Genomic DNA, 24,490 nt, shown 5'->3' with positions numbered 1-24,490 from the left:
TGACGTTAGTTTTACTCAAATGAAACGGTGAAACGCTCATGAAATGACTCTCAGAGCAGTTCTGGAGTTGTTCGTGTGTTTATGTCCTCACTGAGACGGCAGACGCTGAAATCACCGCGAGCGTCACGCGCTCTTCAGTGTGTGTGTGTGGTAAAGGAGAACGCGCGTCTCTGCCATTCATTCATTCATAGAGATATGATCGCGTAATATGAGTTAATGCTCATCAGATCGCGCAAAAATCAGTGGGAAATGAATAGAAATGTTGATTTTGTGTAAAGAAATATAAAGTAAACATGTATAAAAATATAAAAACCCTGGCAAAGCTATTATTATCAGCGCATGTGAGCAGAGCATAGCGGGGAGCAGACCAGCGAGCGAGATTTTACCAGCGTTGCCCAGTACTGCAAACTGGAACAAGTATACTACATAGAAATTTCATGTCCGCGCTATTTGAGCGGACTTAGCTTTTCCGGTGAGCATGAGCGGTAAATGAGCAGAATGCACATTGATAGAGCGGAATATTGAACGGAACGTCACACGGCGCAGTGATGACGGCTGGAGGAGAGTGAAACCTGAACACTGCTGGGCGGCGCGGCATATATTTTCGGCGGCCGAAAATTCAGTGCATCCCTAGTAAATGGACTAAACGATTCTCCGAAGCACATAATTTGCCTTGATGATTTTTTTGTATTCGAGTTTCTCGAGGAATCGTTTCAGCCCTACTTTGCAGAGGTGGGGGACTCGAGTCACATGACTTGACTCGAGTCTGACTCGAGTCGCAAATTTAAGGACTTGTGACTTGCTTGACTAAATAAAGAAAATGACTTGACTTGGACTTGAGATCCAGTGACTTGAAGTTTTCAAGAACAATGTAGGCATGGAACAATGTCATGCAAAGTGAAAGAAACAATCCAAATAGGGTGTCTATATCCGATGAAAATTTTAGGTCCATTTTATTTCTGATATAAGGGGTGATTTGTAGTCAGCATATTATTTTAAATTGAATAGCATGTTTTGTTACACACTGAAATTCTTTAGCGTGCTCCCAGACTGAATCTCAGTCTTCACTGGAGATATTTAGTGCAAAATCATTTTCAAACATCTGTTAAATATTATCTGTGTCTCCTAGGATGGTCAAACTCAATATAACATAAATATGAGATGCATATTTTTATCTTGTATTTTTATCAATATTTTCTCAATTACAGACTTTAGCGGTATACAAAGTAGTATTTTGCCTATATTCAAAATGTTATATTTAAAACATTATTATTTAAAATGTATAATTAAGAAAGTTAATTTCTGAGGAAAAATTAATAAGGTCGTGTGGCAAAAAAATATTTGTTCCTGTTTGATACTGTGACTTGACTTGACCCTTAGCAGGACTCGACTTGACTTGCTTGAGGTGAGCCACTGACTTGACTTGACTTGCTTGATGTGTTTGTACTGTGACTTGAGACTTGATGGTAGGGACTTGAGACTTGCTTGAGACTTGAACATGTGTGACTTGCCCCCACCTCTGCTACTTTGCACCATTAACAGTTTTGTACTTTAAATATCATACAGTTTTATGCCTCTGTCAATTATTTAAAGGCATTTTAAAGTGCAATGAAGGGGAATTTGCTGCTGCCGTGTGGCTTGCTTGTTTTAAATAGCTTGTGTTTAAATGTTTAATTGCTGTTGTGCTGCTGATTAAAGCTTTAGAGTTATTTTTAGCTGAGTTGCATGGGGTGACTTTGACTTGGTTAGTGGCTTTTCAATCGTTGCGTTCAATCTCTGACATTTGGGGAAAAAAGGGTCATGGAACTCTCTGCAGTGCAGGCTGTGGATGTTTTATGCAGCAGGGCGGATGACGCAAGCCCTCTCATCTCCTGAATCACACTGGGACCTTTGCTGGCCAGAGCGATCACGTTTCAGCCCCTGATTCTTCTCCACTGTCCCGCTAATGGAATCAGGGCCTTGTTGTTCTCTGGCTACATGCTGAATCTTTAATATGCAAGCCTTCGCTTGGGCATGTGTGCTAAACTTTGACATTCCAGTGCGTCTGCTCTGAGAGGACATGTGTTTGATGAACAATGAGTTGTGTTGTTTTCTCTCAGGCTCTGTTAGTGATGTGAGCGAGTGGGGTTGTGATATGGCAGAAAATCTCCTTGTTGAACTTTAGTGTCGCTGCACAGAGGCTGTTAAAAGAGCAACGGTGCACCGCAGAAAAAATCCATAAAGCCAAAGACTGCCTACATAGGTGATTGGACACTTAAGCCACGTTTAAAAATGTATGAACTGAAATGATTTCATACATCGACTAAAAAAATGATATGCTGATGACTAACACCATTAGTCGATTGATTGGTTTGTTTGTGTTTTTGTATTCGTTTATGCTTGTATGCATTTTTTTATTTATTTATTCATGCATGTTTATTCATTCATTTATTCATAAAATATGTTTTATTATTTTTATTTATCAATATTGGTTGACATTGATAATTATCAGCTTAATAATGATATTTAATTGTGGTTGGATGTTTCTGCCTGTTTTTAGATTACTTTTGCTATCATTATATTTTATCAATATTTCATGTTGTTTAGTTGACATTGACAAGATTTATTGATTTGAGATTTTAGTGTGTAAAATTATTTTATTCATTTATTTTATTTAATTTTTAGATTATTACTATCATTAGCACTTTATTCGGATAGCTGCCATAACATAACATAAAAAAGAAAAAGATCAAATTCTCTGTATCAGAAGGAATGTTATCGGTTCATTCCTAATTGAGAGCTGTGACTTGGTGTCCAAATACTTTTTGTGGCCTCTAATTACTGCTCATCACATTCCTCTCTGTTGTGCAGCTTTTTTTGCATACTGCATGGATAACTTGGACTGTGCTTCCTCTCATAACCATGCTTTCTGCCTATATAATAATTAAAATATTTCATTTTTTCGGTATGATTTGAAACGCTTTTAAAAACCTGCGATTGGCCTTGTTTACAATTCAAGGAAGTGATCCAGCTGTGCATGGTTGTAATTTTCCTCCTTCTGATTGCCGAGTTGGCGTTGGGTTTAAACCTCCGATCTGGTGCTTTGATGAGTCAGCTTCCTGGCTGCACTCTTGCCGTGGGCACATCCATCATTGTTGTGGTTTCCAAACGGATCTGGCTGGCTAAAGTGCAGGCAGGTGTGTGTGCGCACGTGTTGGGCACCCCCACCCATGGGAATGATGTTTGCCAGATCAGGTAAATACTTCTATAATCCTCCCTGGAGCTGGGTTTTCCTAGTGTGTCTCATGCGCCTCTGCATCTGACCATTGGACCGAAGAACACACACACACATGGGATTTGGCACAGGCGACCTGGAATTGAATTGGAAACACTGGCAGTGGGCAGCAGTTAAGAACTGTGTGTCCTTGAGGTCTTGTTTTGTGGAGTCACAGCAATGCGTGCTTTTTCAAAGACGCATCAAAAAAGTAATTCTGCTCAACACCTGCTATTTGCACCAGACTATTTGCTTTGGTCTGTAACTTTAGGCTGTACTATGGTGCTAGGGGTGGGTGATACAAGCAAAAATAGCACAATATTTAAGAAAAATATTTTTTTTATTATGAATGAATGTATATATAATATATGAACATGTATTTTATTATTATAAATTATTTATACATATATTCACACATTTGAACATTTTTCCTATTTCTACTGTCATGAATATTCATTTTAATTTTAATATTTATATTTATTTAAATATGTCTTTGTCATTGCTTTTTTTAAACTAAGCAAATAAATATATAGGCTTCTCACTTTTAGTTGATAATAGTCGTGTTAGCAACAATATCTAAGGGGACACAGCCTTTTTTCTTTAATGTACAAGCTTTTTTTGCTCTTTGATTGAACGCCCATTCCCCGCCATAAAGCACTGTTTTTGATAATTGGAGTAGAACATTTATACTAGTCTATGTAGTTTCATTTGGTATATTACCCACCCCTACTATGCTATATAGTTTCAGTGGAAGCAAAAGAGTTTTGTTGAATGATTTTCAGCCCCCGCCTTCATTTACCTTTCAGAATCATGTCCATTGTCTGTGCACTGAGTTCTTACTGTGGGGGAGAACGTGCCGTGTACGTGGGACAGATCAGCTGTTTTACAGCCCTCTGTAAACTCTGTGAGCGTGAGATAGTCGCTGTTTTAATGAATTGCATGATGTGCTCTCTCTCCAAGGGCTTGTTAGTAATGTTTTGTGCAAGGTGTTGTCATTATGGGTCCTGTCGGAGATGGTGGCCTGTACTGGCTGTGAACAGGATGCTAAACATTTGGTGGTGTTAAGAAAATAATAGTACAAAACCATTTCTCTAAAGGACAAACACAAGAGTTTGAGATTCTGCATTTGCATTTCACTGGGTTGTTAAATGATCATTTTGTCTTTTGTCTTTGCAGAGGGAGTTCCTCAGGTCTTCTACTTCGGCCCTTGCGGGAAGTACAATGCTATGGTTCTGGAACTGCTTGGGCCCAGTCTGGAGGACCTTTTTGACCTCTGCGACCGCACTTTCTCCCTCAAGACCGTCCTAATGATAGCTATTCAACTGGTAAGCGTCTGGTCAGAGAGGCTGTTACCTTTTTTCAGCAATTTTGGTTTGTCTCATTACACATTTAGGATTTATTTGGCTGTTTTCTAAATGATTTCTAGGAATCGTTCAGCTCTGGCATGTTTTTGTTGGATTTTTATTTTTTTTTAATTTAGAATGTCCTTAACAGCATCTTCCTTGTTTTTTTCAGATAACACGGATGGAGTATGTTCATACGCGGAGCTTGATATATCGAGATGTCAAGCCAGAGAATTTTTTGGTGGGGCGGCCGGGGTCTAAGAGGCAGCACACCATTCATATCATTGACTTCGGGCTTGCCAAAGAATACATAGACCCCGAGACCAAAAAACACATCCCATACCGAGAGCATAAGAGCCTGACTGGCACTGCCCGGTATATGAGTATCAACACACATTTGGGAAAAGGTGTGCACTAAATACTCTCCTTTCATTTTACTATGAAAACCAGCCTTGTGTTTCCAAAATGTTAATTTTCTAAATTTCTTTTTTTTAAACTGATTTCTTGGGCGAAGGGGGAAAATAATAAAATCAGCAACCCACCTTAAATTACATACTTTCATTTTCTTGAGTGACTCATATTTATGTAACCAACTTAATCGTGTAGTTTTAAATATATCAGTCTCACTTTACAGCGAAAATGTACCTGTTGCGTCCATCAGTATGACGTGTAACAGTTGTTGTTTTTCTTCCCCCTCAGAACAAAGCAGAAGGGACGACCTAGAAGCACTGGGCCATATGTTTATGTACTTCCTGAGAGGCAGTTTGCCCTGGCAGGGCTTGAAGGTTTGCACTTTTCTACCACCCATTCTTGAAATGATTTCTTTTCGTTTTGATCTTTGCAACCTTTTTGTGGTATTAATAAAGGAATCCTCAGGTCTATGCACATGTACAATACTTCTGAAAATGTTACGGTGGTAAGATTTTTTTTAATGTTTTTGACATAAGCCTCTTATGTTCACCAAGGATGCATTTATTTGATCAAAAATACAATAAAAGCAATATAAATATTAAATTATTACAATAAAAAAGTTTTCATTTCACTGGAAGTCTCCAGTCTTCAGTGTCACATGATCCTTTGGATATCATTCTAATATGCTGATTTGCTGCTCAATAAACATTTCTTATCAATGTTGAAAATTATGTTGCTGATTTTTTTTTCATGATACTCTTCAGTATTGTTTGATGAATTAAAAAGTTTATGAAAGAACAGCATTTATTAGAATTTTTTTAACATTACAAATGTCTTTGCTGTTACTTTTGAATGCATCCTTGCTAAATAAACCTATTAATTTCTTTCAAGAAAAGTCTTACTGACCCCAAATTTTTTGAACAGTAGTGTAACTGAGAAGTGTGATGACATGGCAATAAATGCAGATATCAGCTGCTCGTGTTGTGCTTCAGTTGCTCAGCCATGTGTCATAGAGCAGCGAGTCACATGGCCGTAGCAGTTGCGGTTGCTTCTGAACGCACACAGGTGTTAGAAGCTCTGCACTTGCATGCTGAAGTAGTCTCTCACACCATTGTTAATTCATCACTTAAAGGGATTACATGGAAGGCACATGACAGTAGGGTGAGAATGAAAAAGTCAATGTTAAAAAAAAATTGTAAAACAATCTTCTTTTGTTGTGCGAGTCATTGCCTATTCAATAAAACTAGCCAGAGGCAAAATCTTGCCCTGGATTTATGTGTTGCATATGCTTAATTACATTTCAGCCAGGTTTAGTCTTTCATGAAGAGTTTGTTGGTGAGAAACCATTTGTGTTTTCCATACAGGCGGACACACTGAAAGAACGTTACCAGAAAATTGGTGACACCAAGCGAGCTACGCCGATCGAAGTGCTATGTGAAAGTTTCCCAGGTTAGTGCCGTCCATTCGGTTATGTCAAGCACAGTAGCGTGTGAATCGTTTCCCTGAACTAACGCCTTTTCTGTTTTTTGTTCAGAGGAAATGGCCACCTATCTGAGATATGTGAGACGACTGGACTTTTTTGAGAAACCAGATTACGACTACTTGAGGAAGCTCTTCACAGACCTCTTTGACAGGAACGGCTACGTCTTTGATTACGAGTACGACTGGGTCGGCAAGCCTCTCGTGAGTGTTTGTTTCCTCCACAGATATTTCCTCAATGCTTTTCTTGTGTACTTCAACTGTCAAAGGCCTTTGTCATGCTACGTTGGGTTTATTTCCAAGTGTATGACTGTGAGAGACATGCTCAATGGTGAGATCATTGTTGTCTTTTACAGCCTACACCTATAGGCCCCATCCCCACAGACACACCCCAGCCGAGCAGCAGAGACAAAGCACAACCGCAGACCAAAAACCAGGTGAGTTGAGTGCACAGTTAAACTCAGAGTGGATCTACTTAAGGGAAGTACGCTATACACTTTTTATTCACCCTAGGTGGTCGTAGTGTACATCTCATTCGCTCCAGTGCAGTGTAGGATGTATCTTACACACTCAAAGCCAGATATAGTATACCCGCCCACTGTTCCTCTTTAGATATGCAACCAATCAGAATAAGCCCTGATGCTTTTGGTCATACACATTGATGACAGAGGAAAAGTTGTTGGAGGAGTTGCTCGAGTTTGGTGTGATGTTACAGTTGTGCAATGCAGTTTTTGAACATCATTCGTGTGATTAATTAGTGGGATGGAAGGCTGGTTAGTTGTGCCTTGCTTGGTGTAAACAAATCTGTTTTAGTGGCCAGTTGCTTAGAGACAAAGTTCTCTGCTGCTGAATCAAAATGCTTTCGGTTCAGTGGCGGTATCAGCACTGTCTCCACTTTTCTGTAGGGCATAAATGTTCTGACTGGAGATGAGGGCCATATGGTGAAAGTCCATGAATATCATGTTTCCACATCTGTTTTGTCTTATCTTGATGATTATGACAATGTGAACAGGACAGGAATTCCTCAATAATGATTCAAAAGTTTGTTGACAATAATATTTTTGAAAGAAGTCAAAAAATTTTGTTTCCTATGTCTCAAAAATACAATAAAACAGTAATATTGTGAAATGATTAGTTCTACATTGTTTTCTATTTTAATGTATTTTACAATGTAATTTTTTCTTGTAATGTCAAAGCTGAATTTTCAGCAGCCATTATTATAGTTTTTTAGTCACGTGATCCTTCAGAATTCATTCTAATATGCTGATTTGGTGCTTAAGAAACATTTCTTATCATCAGTGCTGCTTAATATGTTTGTGGAAACCGAGATGCATTTTTTTTTTAGGATTCTTTGATAAAGTTCAAAAGAACAGCATTTATTTGGAAATATAAATATTTTGTAACATGTCTTTACTGTCACTTTTGATCAGTTTAATGCATCCTTGCTGAAGAAAAGTATACATTTCTTCTGCTTCAAAAAAAAAAAAACACTTATTGACCCAAAACTTTTGGACGGTAGTGTACTTGTTTTTAAATTAGTCTTTGTCTGGATTTTGTGTTCTTGCTGTCATTACGCAACTCCAGCACATACACCATTTCTTGGTGGCTCATCCATGTTCCAGTGAAATCACAAAATAAAGGGTTGCCAAAATGTGCCCCTGTTCCCAATATACATCCACTAACAAACAGAGAGTGTTCTTCAGTGCAGCACAGAATGCCACCCTGGAAATTCTGATTTCATTATGGTTCATCCCTTCATTCCTGTGACATCTTTAAATAAAATATATCAAATGTGTACTGATGTACATCCACTAACATATAGCTGCAATTTTGCTTGTTTTATTAAAAATCCCAGTTTAACCCAGAGTATCTCTGCATTCATTTCATGCTACATGAGCATAAAATGAGCTTAAAAGTCTGGTGGAAGATTGTTGTACATATATGTGCCCTTCTGCTTGTACTTGCATGTCTTTAAAAAACAATATTAAAAGTTATAATGGTAGTGTTCATGTCATTATTTGTAAAAAAAAACAAACAAAAAAAACAACTTGCTTTGATTTCTAATAGCAGCCTTTCTTAATTCTGCATGTTTGCTGGGTTGTTGTTTATTTTTTCTCACTCTGTTTTTTTTTCTTTATTTCTGTTAGTTTGTGTCATTCACTTCTAACTTTTATCTTAGTAACTGAGCAAGCTTCTGCATGTGAGATGTCTTCTTTTTAATGTTTTGTTTTTCGTTTGTTTGTGTTTACTCACCCACCGCCCCTTCCCATCATACCTCAAAATCTCCATCCATCTCACCCCGCCCACCCTCCATGCTTCTCCGCCCAAAATGCTTCTTCCACTGTCGATCAGTCTCCCGAGCCCAAAGGAAGTGAGTCCCAGCTCACGCCAGTGACCAATAAGGAGACTCTGGGGTCGCAACTCACGGCCGAGAGGCTGGGGGGCTCAGTGCAGGTACTGCTTGCTCGTGGTGTTGCTTTTTGAGTGAGCATGGCTGCTTTTCTCTGTCTTTCGCACACTCATTCATCTGTGACGCTCAGCTAGGCTCCTTTAGGCTCTGAACACACTACAGAGTGCCGTTCCTTGGAGATACCATGTGTTTTAAATAGAAGCCATCAAGCATTTTAGCTGGAGAGCAGCTTACGGTGTGATAGGATCTAATGGATGCTGATAGATTTCAAAAGAGAAACTCTTATGTTGTGCATTTGAAAGGCACTTGATGAGACACATGTGCCACCTAGTGTTGGGTTTTGGAATGATGTCCCATGATCCAAACACAGATCTGCTGTTTTTCATCTCACATCTTAAGATAATTATGAATGTAATTTTGAATGTAATCATCTTAAGGACAGGGTTATTATAGTTTTGAATTTATAATTTAGTTTTTACTTCTCTGTTGTTTTCAATTTGTCTTTACAAATTAGTTTTTGTGTTTAGTTTGTGTTTTAGTTATTTCAAAGATTTCTAGTTGATCTGTTTTTGTTTTACTGCCAAATCTATTTAGAGTAGAAGAATTTTTTTTTTAGATTTTAAATTAGTTCTGGAACCATGAAAATGTGTTTTGGTTTATTTTCAATTTTTCAGTTTTGTGATACACTAACATTCAAAAGTTTGGGATATATTTATTTTTTAGGTTTTTGAAGAAAAGTTTTTATTCTGCTTACCAAGGCTGCATGTCTTTCATCAAAAAACCCCCCGTAATATTGTGAAACATTAAAATAAATACAATTATTTTTCCCATTGAATATCATATAAATGTATTCCTTTGGCAAAGCTGAATTTTCAGCAGCCATTACTCCAGTCCTCAGTGTCACATTATTCTTCAGAAATTATTCTATAATTATATTTTGGCGCTAAAAAACATTGTACTGCTAAATATTTTTGTAGAAGCTGATATTAATTTTTTTTTCAAGATTCTTTGATGAATACAAAATTCAAAAGAACTGCATTTGTTCGAATTTGAAATATTTTGTGACATTATAAACCCCTTTACTCTCACTTTTGGTAAACGTAATGAATCCTTAGATGAATAAAAATGTTAATTAATTTTTTAAAAACCATATCGATCCCAAACCTTTGAACATGAGTGTATAAGAAAAATGATTTTTAGTTTTCATTAACAATAATAACACTGCCTCAGCACAAAGATTCCAGTTACAAGTTCTACAAAATGACTTTTTTTATGGGTTGAATATGAGAGGCCCAAACAAACTTTTTTTTTTTTTAACAGGCAAAAAAAAAAAAGAGAATAATGAAGATACATAATCGCACATAAACACAAAAAGATGAAAAGATGATGATATGAAATTAAATGATGATATAAAACCACAGTGTGTGAAAAGATGTTGTTTGAAACGTTTATTGTTTGTTGATCAGGGGACGTTACATCAGTGAACAAATGATTTAAGTTTTCTTAGAAATAGATCTTATTTGTGATGAAAAACGTGAGGGCAGGAGTCGCCTCTGCACTGGGAACGACCCCAACTAAATTACAAAATAACAGGACACATTTCATCTCAACCAGACTCTGGAGTCTTTTTTTTCCCTGTAATTTAATTTTTTGATTAGTTTTTTTGATTTAAAGGAATCCTTGGGTTGTGAAGCAGTTGTAGTGTCCTGGAAATGCTTTCTTTTTGTCCTTTTGTCTTTAAAAAAAAAAAAAAAATTCTTCCATTTTTTTTCTGTCATTGTGGACTCTGTAGCACAGTTACTGGCCTCAGGTACTGTGGGGGACGGAGAGACAAATGGATATTATTCTCTTGTCATTGTTGTTATTGCACTTTTGGAAAAAAAGAAGACAACAAAGTGGGCTTGAAATGAAACGACGAGACAACCGACAGACTATATAAACTGATGTGGGAGCACATCCCGCACAGGGCTGATATCTGTTCAAGGACCGTTTAAGGAAAAGAAGAAAAATATGTTCTTGTTTTATTTCTCACATCAAAGTTTATTTACCAGGAAATCATAGTTTGTGCCTTTCCAAGTAAAATGTTTCAAATTTAAGCAAGTGTCCTGCACTGGTATTTTTTTGAGTGATTGCATTGTTTATTTTAAATGTTTGATGGTTATGACTATTGTTGTAGAATCTGTGTTTTGGACAGTTCCAGTGTGTGTTGTGCGTTATGTGTGTGTGTGTGTGTGTATATATGTAACGGCGTCCGCCTCCCATGCCGGAGACCCGGGTTCGAGACCCACTCAGAGCGAGAACGAGGTGTGGCGGAGAGGACCCGGGGGAGAGGGGTTACATATATATACACACACAGGGACTTTAAAGACATCACATTCTACACACACAGACAATTATATGGAGTTTGGTGCAAATTTTTGCCCGTTCATCCAGTAGAGCATTTGTGGGGGTCAGGCACTTATGTTGGACGAGAAGGCCTGGCTTGCAATCTCCATTCCCAAATGTGTTGGATGGGGTTTAGGTCAGGGCTCTGTGTGGGCCAATCAATTTCTTCCACGCCAAACTTATCCAACCATGTCTTTATGGATCTTGCATTGCTTTAGGGCACAGTCATGCTGGAATGGAAAAGGGTGTTCACCAAACTGTTCCCACAAAGTTGGAAGCAAAGCATTGTTCAAAAATGTCTTGGTATGCTAAAGCATTAAGATTTACCTTCACTAAAGTAAGAGGCATAGTCCGACCACTGAAAAAAAGCCCCATAACAGTATCCCTCCTCCACTAAACTTAACAGTTGGCACAATGCAGTTAGGAAGGCCCACCAGACTGCCAAACAGAAAAGTGAGTTTCCACTGCTCCGGTGTCCAGTTGCAGCGTGCTTTACACCACTCGATGCTTGCTATTGTACTTGATGTGAGGCTTGCAAGCAGCTGCTCGGCCATGGAAACCCATTCCATAAAGCCTCCTCTACAGGGTTTCTGTGCTGATTTTAATGCCAGTGGAAGTTTGTAACTGCAGCTATGGAGTCAGCAAAGCGTTGGCGACTTTTACACACCACGTGCCTCAGCACTCAATGACCCCACTCAGTGACTTAACATGGTCTCATGCTTCGTAGCTGAGTTGCTGCTGTTCTTAAACACTTCTGCTTTCCAATAATACCACTTACATTTGACCGTGAGATATCTAGCACAGATGAGCTCTTCAGAACAGCACATTTCTTTTACAAATATTTGTAAATGCAGACTGCAAGGCTACATGCTTAATTTTACATACCTGTGGCAGTGGATCTGATTGAAACGCATACATTTTATAATTATGAGGTGTGTCCCAAATACCTTTGTCCATATAGTGTGTGTGTGTGTATAAAGCAAAAGTAATTAAGATTTAATTAAAAGTTAATGGGATTTAATTAGGATTAAATTGCAATTCATAAGCTGCTGACTCATTAATTTACCTGCTGGTCATTCGTATTAGACCCATTTAGTACTTGGTGTATTTTAAATGCTAGATGTGACATAATCATTACTTTATGATGAATGTCGTATGGCCAAGTGTCTGGGGTATTGTCACATGTCATATGACCGTATGTTCAGAGTCATCTGTGTGCATCAGATCTTGTGAGGTTTAAAAAAAGAATAGTTATCAGGCGATTGGTTTAGTCATTTATTAACACATTAGGGTTAATAGATTCTGCATTTTTATTTTAGTAACTGGTAGATTCTGCATTTGTATTTTAGGAACACTAACACCGTCTGTTTCAAACTAGGAAAAACATTTGAAGCTGTAGATGTCCATTGTAAAATAATAATCATATTACTTATTAAGTTCTAAAGGTTTTTACTTTATCAGCTTTTATTGGTTACACGCAGAACACAAATTGATTTTGTTTTACTAAAACATATTTGTGCTGTTTGATTGCTTATTCCTCCGCTTCTTATGCCAAAACTTGACTCAACAAGCGCGCCTAGCAATGCTCAAGCAACCACCTATGGGTTAATATATTAGAAATATTTAAATTGGTTGAATTATTTATGTTTATTGCTTTTATTTATTTATTTTTGCACTTGATTATATATGTTAACTTCTTTTTTTGTGTGTAGCTAAGTTTTGGTTGCTTCCAGAACTTACCTTTAAATGTAAGTTCTGATAATGTGCTGTTTTCGTTTACAGAGTCAAAGTTGACGTTGGTAGATTTTCCTGTCCTTTTTTAAAAGAGGGCATGTGCTGTCTATTAAAATCATGTCATAGTAACATCCCCTTTCCCTGGATAGCGTAGGTGTGAGATGGAGAATTAAAACCGAAAACGGGCACTGCTGGATGCAAACAATCAGTGGCCATTTCACTTTTACTTCAAAACTAAAGCATCATTCTGATCCTTTTCAGTGGGATTCAGGGTTCAGTTCTGTTCAGTCGTTTGACTCATTGGTAGCTGCGCTTAAGACAGTCGCTCTTTCTTGACCGTTTCCTTCATTCACGATGTCCGATCAGCCGCTAACTTTACCCGTGTGCAGGCGCCTGACGTACGCCGTGGGACATTTCTTCAACGACCTCTGCGCGTCTATGTGGTTCACGTATTTACTGGTGTATTATCACTCGGTTCTCGGTTTCAGGGATACGAACGCAGGTGCGCTGCTGCTGGTCGGTCAGCTCGCGGACGGGATCTGCACTCCGCTCATCGGTTACGAGTCCGATCGGACGTCAGGATGTGGGAAGTATGGGAAAAGAAAGACCTGGCATTTAGTGGGTAAGAGTGTGAGTTCAAACTTGCAGCTGTGTTTGTAACTACAATAAATGGACTGTTTCGATCGGTGTGTGGAGGAGCGCGTGTTCTGATTTTTGTCTGATATATTTCTTGAATTTTTACTTCCATAGGATAAACTCCATAGGATTACTGTTAAAAAATAAAAGCAAGTTGCCATGGTGCTTTACAATAATCTGTAGTAGGGGTATTCCGCCGAAACCCCATAAAAAAATCCCTGCAAACTACCGCTAAAGAATTAAGTGCAGATGGATGATTCATATTCAAAGCAAACGGGGAAATTAGACGGAAGCTCGTCAGCTGTAGTCCGGGGACTGTCAGATGCACTTTCCACGAATAGGCTACAAAATAAAGCTTTGAAACTTAAAAACGGAAGTGTTTCCCCAATGAATTGATCGTAAATTGCAGAAACTCAAGCTAAATTTTGTTTTCTATACATTTTGTACGTGGTTCGTGTGTTTGGCGTTATACATCAATAGGCAAATATTTGAAGCTGACAAAACTGTAAAAAATTATAAAAATGTAAGAATGGGAAACAGGTTTGCAAATTTAGCCTTAAGCTGTCACTTAGTAGCACCACTGGAACAAAGGGTTGGGTTATAGTTATAAATACTTTACCAGTTACAATATTTATGAAATATATTTACCATAAATGAAAGAAAGGTATTTGTTTTGTATCTTTGTTTTTCTCACAATAATTTGGGTAACAGGCACTACAAATGCAACCAACCAAAGTCATGCTGCAGAAAAGGTCCAAATGATGTCACTTCCCGAGTGTCATCATTACACAGCACTAACTGTTCAGTTTACTGTCCATTTCCTCCCAGGAACAATAAGCGTGTTTGCCTCCTTTCCCTTCATATTCAATCCCTGCATTGGATGTGATGAGAAAACCCCACAGACCGCAGGACTGATTTACGCCATCCCATTCATCATTATCTTCCAATTCGGCTGGGCTGCTACTCAGATATCCCATCTGTCGCTCATTCCTGAACTGGTCACATGTGAGCACGCCAAAGTGGAACTAACATCATATAGGTACAGTATCACTACCTCCTCAAGTCAAACAACCAATGTAGAGCAACAATGTTGCCAAACTTTAAGGTCTTAAGGTCAGTGACACTATTAGCAACATTTTGTCTTGGAAATATAACAGGAAAAAAGCTATAAAATGGTTTTCTCATTTTAAAGTTAGAATGCAATGAAAAATCACCCTAGCTATTTTTTTAAATTCATGTTATCTTATTGTTTTATTCTTCTTATGGTCTGCACCCATCCAATCAACAACCGATAGTTAGAACCAAGTTCCTGCCTACATTTTTCTTTTGCAATAATCTGCTACACTTAAATCTATGTCAGAATACGGAAGAATAACCACTAATGTACATTTCAATGTGACTTTAAATTAAACTTTGGCTTTCATGGAAGTCATTTTGTGGCCTTATTTAACTTTGTTATTGATATACATAAAATTGTTTGCTTTCCTTAACAGGTATGCTTTTACAGTGGTGGCAAACATTGCGGTATATGCTGTGGCGTGGATCTTGTTCCACTTCCAATCCCAACATACAGAAGACCCATCGATTTCCCAGAGTCTGGGCTGGGTTGATGTTCCCACATTCAGAGTGAGTAAATGCAAATATACACCCAATTTAGAGATCAGTTCGACAGATTTAATACTTATAATGTCTATCAAGCTGAAAACAGACAATCAGAGTTAAAGAGATTTTCCACCCCAAAATAAAAATTCTCGTCTTTCCAAACCTGTATGACTTTCTTTCTTCTTTTGAAAATAATAAAAGAAGATATTTTGAAGAATTTTGGTAACCAGTTTCCGTTCCCAATTAATTTCCATTGTATGGACAAAAAATACAATGGAAATCAATAGGAACGGAAACTGTTTGGTTACCAACATTCTTCGAAATATAATCTACTATTTAATTTATTTGTAAAATCTGCTTTATCTTTGTTGTGACAGTATCTGGCACTCATAATATGGGCCATCGGTACTGTTACCTCCGTCATCTTTCACCTGGGCACTAAGGAAGAAGGAGTCCAGCCTCAGGAGGGTGAAGAGACTGGGAAATCTCAGCCTTCAATCCCCGGCTCTTCCCAGATCTCCGGACCCCTACTACTGTGGAAACACTGGCTCATTGAGCCTGCCTTCTATCAGGTGATCTCATGGAGATCTGATCAACACACACACACACACACACACACAAAAAGCTTTATTTATGTACACTACAAACAAGTAAAAATCCATCTAATTATGAAATATTTCACAGTATGCTGTTGAAAAACAATAAAGGTATATATTTTTTTCCTACTCCAGGTAGCAGTACAATATATGTGCACAAGACTGATTGTAAATTTGTCCCAAACATACATCCCAATGTATCTGACAAACTCCTTATCACTTCCAAAGGTGAGAAACATGACACTTACCAATACAAAATCCAACCAAAGTTTTTTTTGGGTGGATCATGAAAATCCAGTAACCATGAGAATATTAAAGGGATAGTTCACCTAAAAAGAAACATTTCTAATCGTCATTTACTCTAAAACTATTAATAAATCTCTCAACCCTAATAAAAATGACAAAAGCATATAACAAAATTATAAAAACTTAAACTAAAATGAAAACTAAATATCTAAAAAATGTCATTTTAAAATATGAATAAACACTATAACGGTATGTAAATAGCACTAAAAAACTGTGGAACACAAAAGATGTTTTTGATCATGCAATGAACGCCAAACGGATCCAATGGAACAATGGAGCGCATTGACTTTCATTGCTTAGACAAAGAAACTAATATTAACATAGTGTATTTGTACTTTTAATTACAATACCACATGTGTACAGTGAAGCTGGTTTGGCCAGCATTGAACTGGCACAATAAAGCAGATGTAAAACTGAGCAGAAAATCCTCTCTTTTTTGCAGAACTACATTGCAGCTGTTCCCCTGGTCATGTACGTCAGTGGGTTTGTGTCTTCTCTGGTTATGAAGCCTGTTAACAAATGGATCGGCACCTCTGTAGGTTTTCACAGTTTCACTCACTGCTTCAACATACTGTGACTCAAAATACCTCATATTTCATTTCTGCCTTTGCAGATGGCCTATTTTGTAGGCCTTGTGCCCATAATGGTGTTTTCCTTTTGGGTTTTGGTGGACACAAACATGGGTACACGGGTTTATGGAGCCGCCGTGCTGCTGGGAGCTGGATCTGCTGTCATTCTGGTCATGTCACTGTCCATGACTGCCAAACTCATCGGCGATCAAAGAGTATGTGATGATATCAAGTGATAAGTTATAAACCTATTTTTGAGGGGCTTTGCACACATCAGATGCAATTAATGCAAGTCATTGGTTGGTTATCAGCTTGGTAGTTCAGTCTTGTTAATTCGTTCTGAGCTTTAAAATGTGCTCATTCAGTTCCTGAGCAAATGGACTTCAAATAAAATATGCAGGGCTCCCAAACTGCGATGAAAATGGTTGCAAAAATGACAAAAACATTTCTGACCGTAATTTAAAATCTAAAATCAGTCAGACAAACTTTGTGTTTGTCCACATGTGGTTTCGTCAGATATTATCTCTTTACCGAACACAATGTTCCCCAGCGTTTCTTTGCAGCAATGAGCACAGCACACACACTAATGCCCATTTAGCCAACAAATGACCCTTATGAACTCTTTTTAAAGGAATAGTTCCCCCAAAAATGATTTTAAAAATTTAGCATTACATCACTTGTTCACCAATGGAGCCACTGCAGTGAATGGGTGCCGTCAGTTTGAGAGTTCAAACAGCTGATAAAAACATCACAATGATCCACAAGTAATCTACATAACTACAGTCCATCAATTAACATCTTATTGTGAAGTGAAAAGCTGCATGCTTGCGAGATACAAATCCACCATTAAATGTTTAGGACGTTTTCACTTATAAACCGTGCTTTATATGTGCATATTTCTCTCCTGATTCAGACAAGATGACTTTTTCTGGAAAAAGCAATATTATTGATAGAGGACTTGTACATTTATTCTTTTAAGGTTGATTTGGCTTTAAGCAAAATGTGTCATTTTAGAAGCATGATATATATATATATATATATATATATATATATATATATATAAGAAACACGATATATATATATATATATATATATATATATATATATATATATATGATACTTTTTTTCTTCTGTCTGGAGCCCTAAAGGAACCACTTCAGAACTACTTTTCAATAATGCTAATGAAAATCTTTCTTTTAACAGCAAAGTGGTGCTTTTGTGTACGGTGCAATGAGCTTCACTGATAAGGTGGCAAATGGAATTGGAGTGATGATAATACAGGCTTTACATCCCTGTCAGTGAGTACAATCCAGCATCTCCATTCCCCTTTAATTACATTTCCATTCCAATTCCAGGCTCCTGACCGTAGTGGCTGGGAATGTAGATTCTTTAAATACCCTGCTTCTCTGCAAATACAATCTTAAATGCACAGTGGCTATGATTATCTACTGGTCTCATTTTAGGACAGATATTCACTGGTTGTTGTAATGTGTGTGTTACAGTTGACCTATGTGTATTCAGTAGTGTGTTAATAGTCTGTGGAAGTGTAACTCTTCGTTGTCTCATGTTTTATATAGATTACTCTGATTATTTTGCGCTTTATTTACAGCACACTGGACTCTGACTGCAAATGGTTTTTCCGCACTGTCATGGTGATTGTCACCGGCGGTGTGGCTGGCGTTGCTGCTCTCTGTCTCTCTACCCTTCTCATCTGGCCCATCGCAATTCGCCGACGTGAGTCCAGGAAATTTTTGAAACCTTTAAAAAAGACATTGTTGTTAAAGCACTAAAATCTTTCCCAGCCTGAAATGGTGGATACGATGGCTTGGTAACACAAATTTGATGACAGCTGCTGATGTTTGTTCTACATTAAAAGGGGAACTAGATTTCCAGAGGAAACCATACATGGGTGAAAGGGAAATTCTGTGGGCTGAATTTAAAAAAACAAATGTATTTCCATTTTAATGGTTCTTTGATAAATACTATGGTACTACATTATGGTGCTCGTATTAAATTGTAATTACTATTTAAACGGACAGTCCTCATGTTCAGTTTTTTTTTTTAATGAGAGAGACCATATGAACCATATAAAGACAGCATGATAATGTAAAGGCAACTTTTTTTTTTTTTCAAAATAAAATAATGGGAAAAAGCCAAAGCAAATAATTTAAAAATACCTGAAAAATGTTCTATTTTTAGAGTAACATTATGCAGTAAAACATTTTGAATTAAATTTTTTCTCACAGTAAATCTCAATCTAAAGCACCAATTTTAAAAATGAATTTGTTTAACATATTATGTTAATTTAGCATGTTAAAATACATTTTGTGAAACCTTTTTCTTTTCTTTCTCAATGTTGGCTGGCATTTTACAATAACAATGTATGCTTAATTGTAGCATTTATCTAAGCTTTTTATCTGTAAATATACTTATTCACATTATTTCCTTATGTGCTTAAAGGGTACCCTTTAATTTCCTTGTATTCCTATTACAAATCCATTACTGCCTCCTCAGGTCTCGCGGTCATCAGTGGGCTGATGGGTACACATGACGATGAGACGAACAGCCGTGAGATCAATGGTATACTGAACTGACAGGTGTGTTAAAAACGTGAAAAAACTCAACATTCTGTGAAAGACTGGGCCGCACTGCAGAGGAAACACTGTGTTTCCTTTTGTAACTAACCAGGAACAAGGAAGAGAAGAAAATTTGCTGCGCTGTGGTCACGAGTGCTTGTCTCAGCACTTCGGAGATGCGAGTTTCAGCATTGTTCTTACACTGTCAACAGGCTCTTTGTGTGACGTTTTAAAATATGAACTCAGGTCTGTCACATGGAGTGACAACTCGAACAGGACAACAATAATACAACACATTCAAGAGGAAGTTGCTCTGCTGAAAATTTACCAAACCTTTTTGAGGATTCCAATGGAAATGAAAAACACTTCTAGTCTGTATGCTAACATTGTAAAGTGCCTTTTGAATACATTACAGAAACTGGCCATTCTTGAAAGTTTTGCAGATGCTTTTATGCAAAGTGTCTTGCTGTAAAGTTGGAATAGCACAAATATGTTTGCAGTAAAGCTTGTTCAGGCGGTTATGCCTGTACTGTTTTGAAGTGGTACACGTGATACTTGTAAGAGAGTTGTCACTTTTTTATTAAAACTGAAAGTTTTGGGGATGGTGTCATTCCATTTCCTGTTGCCACTGGTTCTGCATTTACATTCTATGGACCAGAACAAAGAAATCTTCACGGCTTAATTTATTGACACAACCATTTTTAAGCTGTTTACTGCTTTGCCTAGAGAAAACTAGCTAGTCGGCCACATTAATACTTTGTCGCTTTGACCTGTAGCTGTTACATGGCAGTTACATTTTTATCCACTAGAGGGAGTCATGTTAAGGAGCTTCGTGGCCCTGCAGTGGATTTTGGAAATTCACAAAGTAGAAAAAGAACTTCATTTTGGCCATTGTTATACATCATGTTTGACATCCAACTTATGTAATTAAAAATAAACAGTGCCCATTAATTATTATTATTCATTATTATGATTATTATTAATTTAACTCTAATCATAAAAAGGAAGACTGACATTTATTACTGTTGTAAATTACAATTGTACTGTTAAATAAAAAAAATGAATATTTGATAAATATTTCTGTCAGCCATGTCCCTTATACAAAAAATTTTAAGTTAATAATTTAACAGCACATTAATATTAATATGCATAATTATTGCTGATTCTGATTATTATTTTAGCTCTATAAAAAGAAAAAGTAAAAGTTAGTACTGTTGTAAATTACAATTGTACTGTCAAATAAAAAAAAATTACATAATTTACTTTTTTAAAAATACAAGTTACAATACTAATATTTATGTCTTAATATTTCAAGCTTTTACTTTGGCAGAATACTAATGGAATGCTTCAAACTTATATACTCAAAAATACTGTGAATTATGCAAACAAATATGTATGCAAAAGCTGATTAATATTAATTGTGCATCCCCATTTTTTTTTTTTACACTGGATTTAATTAATTATCCATTTCATCAACTCTCAAACTCCCTGCAGTTTCCATTTGAGAAACCCTTTTACCATTGCACATAAGAATTAAAAGGGCAGGATCTATACAGTGTTTGTTGGGGTTATGGCACACTGATTCTATCATACAAATAAAAAAGTTGAGCCGCAGACGTTTTTGAAGATTACAGTCCTGCTTCCCTCCTGGAGCTCTGCATATAGTCCATCAATGCCGTCCCGCCGTCATACCTGAATACACTCGGGTCATAATACTGGGTGGCATTGCCATTTGAAATAAATTTCTGAAACACAAGCAGCAGAAACAAATGCAAATGCACCCTTTAATTAAAGCAGAGCTGCCTGACTCCTGGGTATCAGCCCACGGTGTGCCAGCAGCAATACCCCCCTTGCAGTCTTTAAACATGCTGCTGTGGGTAATTTGAGGGGCAGGCATCATCTCCGCCTGTTAGTGTGACCACTAATTGGAGTCTGGACCATGGCCTGTACTTGGATGGAGGCAGAGTGGTGTGAATGATATAAGATTACATCGTGAGGGGAGCAAAGGTAGGGGACAGCCACCCAAGAATACTGGGGTTGCTGTATGGAGGGATTCAGAGAGGTCAGGCAAATCACATACAAGCTGCCAAATCCTTTACTCTATATACTTTTATAGACCGCTCATTATAAGTGTGGTAAGAGTCGTTTAGTTTTCCAACAGCATTTAATTGAGACTGTTATGAGGAATATAAAGCTTTTGACTTTTTGAACTGGGACATATAGGATGACTTTTGCATCTCATATAATAATGACATTTTGCCACATTAAGTCAGTATAGCTGAAATTTGGATTTAATTTTGTACTATTGTATGGCAATAATTAACAGTTTTAGCAACAATTAGGCCTATTGTATCTAAATGGTACGCACTGTTGGGAGAAACTGTGATTACCATAGTAAATGTCTTAAGTCCATTTGAACTTGGAACATTCAATGTCTTGCACATTCTGATTTTCATCTTGTACAAATACAGCTTTGGCAAAAATGCTATTTTGAGGGGACCAGAGTTGTTTGGCACACTTTTCTGAATATCTTTGGTGGAACAAACGTTATGAATTTGCCCGGAATATGATGGTTACTATGGTAATGTTTGAGAGCAGTCTTTTAAAACGTCGTCCACGTTGTGCGGATTTGGATGGAGGAATGGAGAGGATGTCATCGTCTATCATATTCTACTTTCAAGCTTGACTTTACCCAAAAACTGTACTCCAGTGCTTTTCAAATTACAACTAGCATGTCATACTCGTGTATAAACAGAAATTGACATTTAGCGCTCCTGTGGCACAACAGCATGCTGACCATTTCGAACTCTATTTAAAACGCAGTTTTTCATTTGGGTTGTTTTATTTAAGTGTTCGTCGTTCTTTGTTTTCATATCGATATTCCAGTAAATGTATGATTTATTTTCTTTCCATGGCTGAAAATGATATGTAACCAAATCTATTTAATTCCTCCCAGGAAGCTTGAGGAGCGACATTTTGCCCTGCGTGAAATGCCAAGTTCAGTGTCCCAATGGACTCACAATGCACTTCGTTGTAAAACAAAATATAACAAAGAATATTTTATTATTTAATTACTATTAAATAGATTTTAAAAAACTTAATTATTTTATTTAAAACGTCTTCAGAATAGTTGACGTTAGCTAACAAATGTTGCACGAGACAAATGCGTCACTCGAAGGTCATTGAAAAAAAACCAGTTGATAATCGAGATTTATATACAGTGAATTTATGAATTATAGAGTAAATACTGAAGATACTACATCTGAAATTCATTATGGTGTACAGTTGTACAATTAGTAGATGACTCATGGGTACAGGAAGTTTGACAGACTGCACTGCATGAATATTGTTGGAATGGTAAGTATTGCTCATCAACCAGGTGAGATTCCAACCCACAATCCTTGTCCATTATGCCACTGGAACTGGGCTTTAAGTATGCAAACAAATAATGAAAAATCCACCATATAATATGGGCTTTACAAGTTTGCTTATATCATCTCCTTCAAAAATCATTTCTAAAGGCTTTTTGTCTTGGCTGGGGGAATATGTGGGCATTTGATGGGTCCTTGAGAGTGACTTTGCAGTTTCACCACACACTCTCCTTCAAAAATCATGAAAAACCTTTAAGAGAAGGCAATTAGAGAGAGAGAGAAAAGGTTACTGGCAGAGAGCATGTGATTATTGTCAGAATAAGGATAGATCACGAATCATTGTGGATGACCAAAGAATGTACAAGAGTGAGGTTTCCAGCCCCCAGCTGGGATGGAGGCCTTGCTTGAACTGAATTCGAATTCGTCAAGCATCAGCTGCTGTTCTGACTTACAGTGCTGCTTTTTTGATGTCACCCATGATTCATTTCAGACAGACCTCAATTGCCATGATCGTAGCAGAGGCTGATGTGCCATGACAGATGATTTGTAAACAAGCAGGGCCAAAATCATTAATGACAGCAATGCATAAACAACATCAGCATTTAGCCAAATCTGATGCAGTGACTAAAGCTGTCCACACTATCATTTAGGTTAGTCAAAATTACATTCTTGTCTGAGGTTTGCTCTTTGTCTATTGTCATGCCCTTTTCTAAAGTCAAAGAGTGAGTTTGGTTCATGTGGTTCGTTTTAGCATCACAGAGAGCTCTGTTTTCTCCTGCAAGCTGGATGAGAGTTGAAGTGTCTGACCCAATATCCTGTCCTTACAGAATTGTGGTTGGCCAACTGCCCTCTGGCTGGAATATAAGTCAGTAGTATTATTATGTACTGTACTTTGGAGGCCAACAAGCCTCTATAAAAACAAGTTATTTGTTGTTCCAAATTGAACACCATGAGGTTTCCCATTTTTGAGACTCAAACTTAAACAATACAGTATATGTATTATTATTCAGTAGGTAGTTCTAATTCTCAAATATGATTGGTTGAGCAGCGTTTCAAGAGTGTTGATAGAATCCAACAGCACTGGGAGTTTTCATTGTTTATATCACTTAGCATGTCTATGTTTGTGTGTTCCAGACAGTCTGTTCATTACTTGTGGGTATTTTTCTGCCAGTTATATCGTAGGTCCAGACATACAAGTAAGTGACTTTATGAGAAAATCATTAAATGAATTATTCATTCAACTGATTCGTTCAAAACACTGCTTCATTCAGGAATGAAACAAGTGACTCTTTATGTGCGAGTCACTGAATCATTCATTCTACCGATTCGTTCAGAAACACTGAGTCATTCTGGAAATAAACACCGTGTGTGTTGGAGAAACCGTTCATTCTGTTGTGGCTTTGTTCTATTTATGTTAGCGGAGCAAAATAGACAAAGTGATAGTGGCAGTATAATCACTCATGTAAATCACTCAATATTTAAAGGTGCACTAAGCGATTTTTGCCAAACGATGTTGATATTTGAAAGCACCAAAACAAACACGCCCATACCCCAACAGGACCTCACCCTTATTTTGAAATCTCCGCCCCACACGTAGGTACACAACCATGGCAACGAAGATCGCGAAACAAGTGAAGATGACACACAAGCATAGCCTATTCAAACAAAAGCCAACACGGATAAGTTGTGTGAAACGAAGCAAAATCAAAGTTACTCACCCAGCCCTCTACGGACACCTTGGCAATTGAATCGCCATTGGCTAGTAAATTTTTTAGTTTACTCGCCAGGCTGATAATATATATATATATATATATATATA

The 24,490-nt window shown here is 37.4% G+C and overlaps 2 protein-coding genes across 4 annotated transcripts in view; both read left to right on the top strand.

Annotated features, from left to right (window-relative positions):
- The window catches only part of LOC107731269 (casein kinase I), a 24,870-nt gene extending 15,873 nt beyond the window's left edge, over positions 1 to 8,997 (top strand). For both annotated transcript variants that reach the window (XM_016542311.1, XM_016542310.1), the window contains 7 exons: positions 4,430 to 4,578; positions 4,769 to 5,003; positions 5,296 to 5,381; positions 6,372 to 6,456; positions 6,542 to 6,690; positions 6,843 to 6,923; positions 8,839 to 8,997. In XM_016542311.1, the coding sequence (XP_016397797.1) occupies positions 4,430 to 4,578; positions 4,769 to 5,003; positions 5,296 to 5,381; positions 6,372 to 6,456; positions 6,542 to 6,690; positions 6,843 to 6,923; positions 8,839 to 8,970 (917 nt within the window). In that variant the 3' untranslated portion in view covers positions 8,971 to 8,997. The remainder of the gene's footprint in view (positions 1 to 4,429; positions 4,579 to 4,768; positions 5,004 to 5,295; positions 5,382 to 6,371; positions 6,457 to 6,541; positions 6,691 to 6,842; positions 6,924 to 8,838) is intronic.
- A 4,180-nt stretch (positions 8,998 to 13,177) lies between these two features.
- mfsd12b (major facilitator superfamily domain containing 12b) lies at positions 13,178 to 20,241 on the top strand. 2 transcript variants are annotated; one of them, XM_016542133.1, is made up of 10 exons: positions 13,178 to 13,637; positions 14,480 to 14,690; positions 15,145 to 15,277; positions 15,631 to 15,825; positions 15,985 to 16,077; positions 16,598 to 16,690; positions 16,769 to 16,939; positions 17,928 to 18,022; positions 18,334 to 18,458; positions 19,239 to 20,241. In XM_016542133.1, exons 1-10 carry the CDS (start codon positions 13,370 to 13,372, stop codon positions 19,316 to 19,318), a joined length of 1,464 nt encoding a protein of 487 aa, XP_016397619.1. In that variant the 5' UTR covers positions 13,178 to 13,369; the 3' UTR covers positions 19,319 to 20,241. The 2 variants fall into 2 exon arrangements, with proteins under 2 accessions (XP_016397619.1, XP_016397618.1); XM_016542132.1 differs by having other exon boundaries at positions 14,363 to 14,690.
- Positions 20,242 to 24,490: the final 4,249 nt, after the last annotated feature.

The sequence above is a fragment of the Sinocyclocheilus rhinocerous genome, unplaced genomic scaffold (assembly GCF_001515625.1).
Source record: "Sinocyclocheilus rhinocerous isolate Xijiao unplaced genomic scaffold, SAMN03320098_v1.1 scaffold1600, whole genome shotgun sequence".
NCBI lineage: Eukaryota > Metazoa > Chordata > Actinopteri > Cypriniformes > Cyprinidae > Sinocyclocheilus > Sinocyclocheilus rhinocerous.
Note: the sequence above shows the minus strand (reverse complement) of the source record. Positions and strands in the feature narration are given on the sequence as shown.

What these genes read in the sequence shown, in the direction of transcription:
- mfsd12b (XM_016542132.1), top strand. Translation starts at nt 13,370, where the DNA reads ATGTCCGATCAGCCGCTAACTTTACCCGTGTGCAGGCGCCTGACGTAC. An exon ending in AAAGACCTGGCATTTAGTGG is followed by an intron (nt 13,638 to 14,362) that starts GTAAGAGTGTGA and finishes TTTGGGTAACAG; the next exon opens with GCACTACAAATGCAACCAAC. An exon ending in ACAAATGGATCGGCACCTCT is followed by an intron (nt 16,691 to 16,768) that starts GTAGGTTTTCAC and finishes CTGCCTTTGCAG; the next exon opens with ATGGCCTATTTTGTAGGCCT.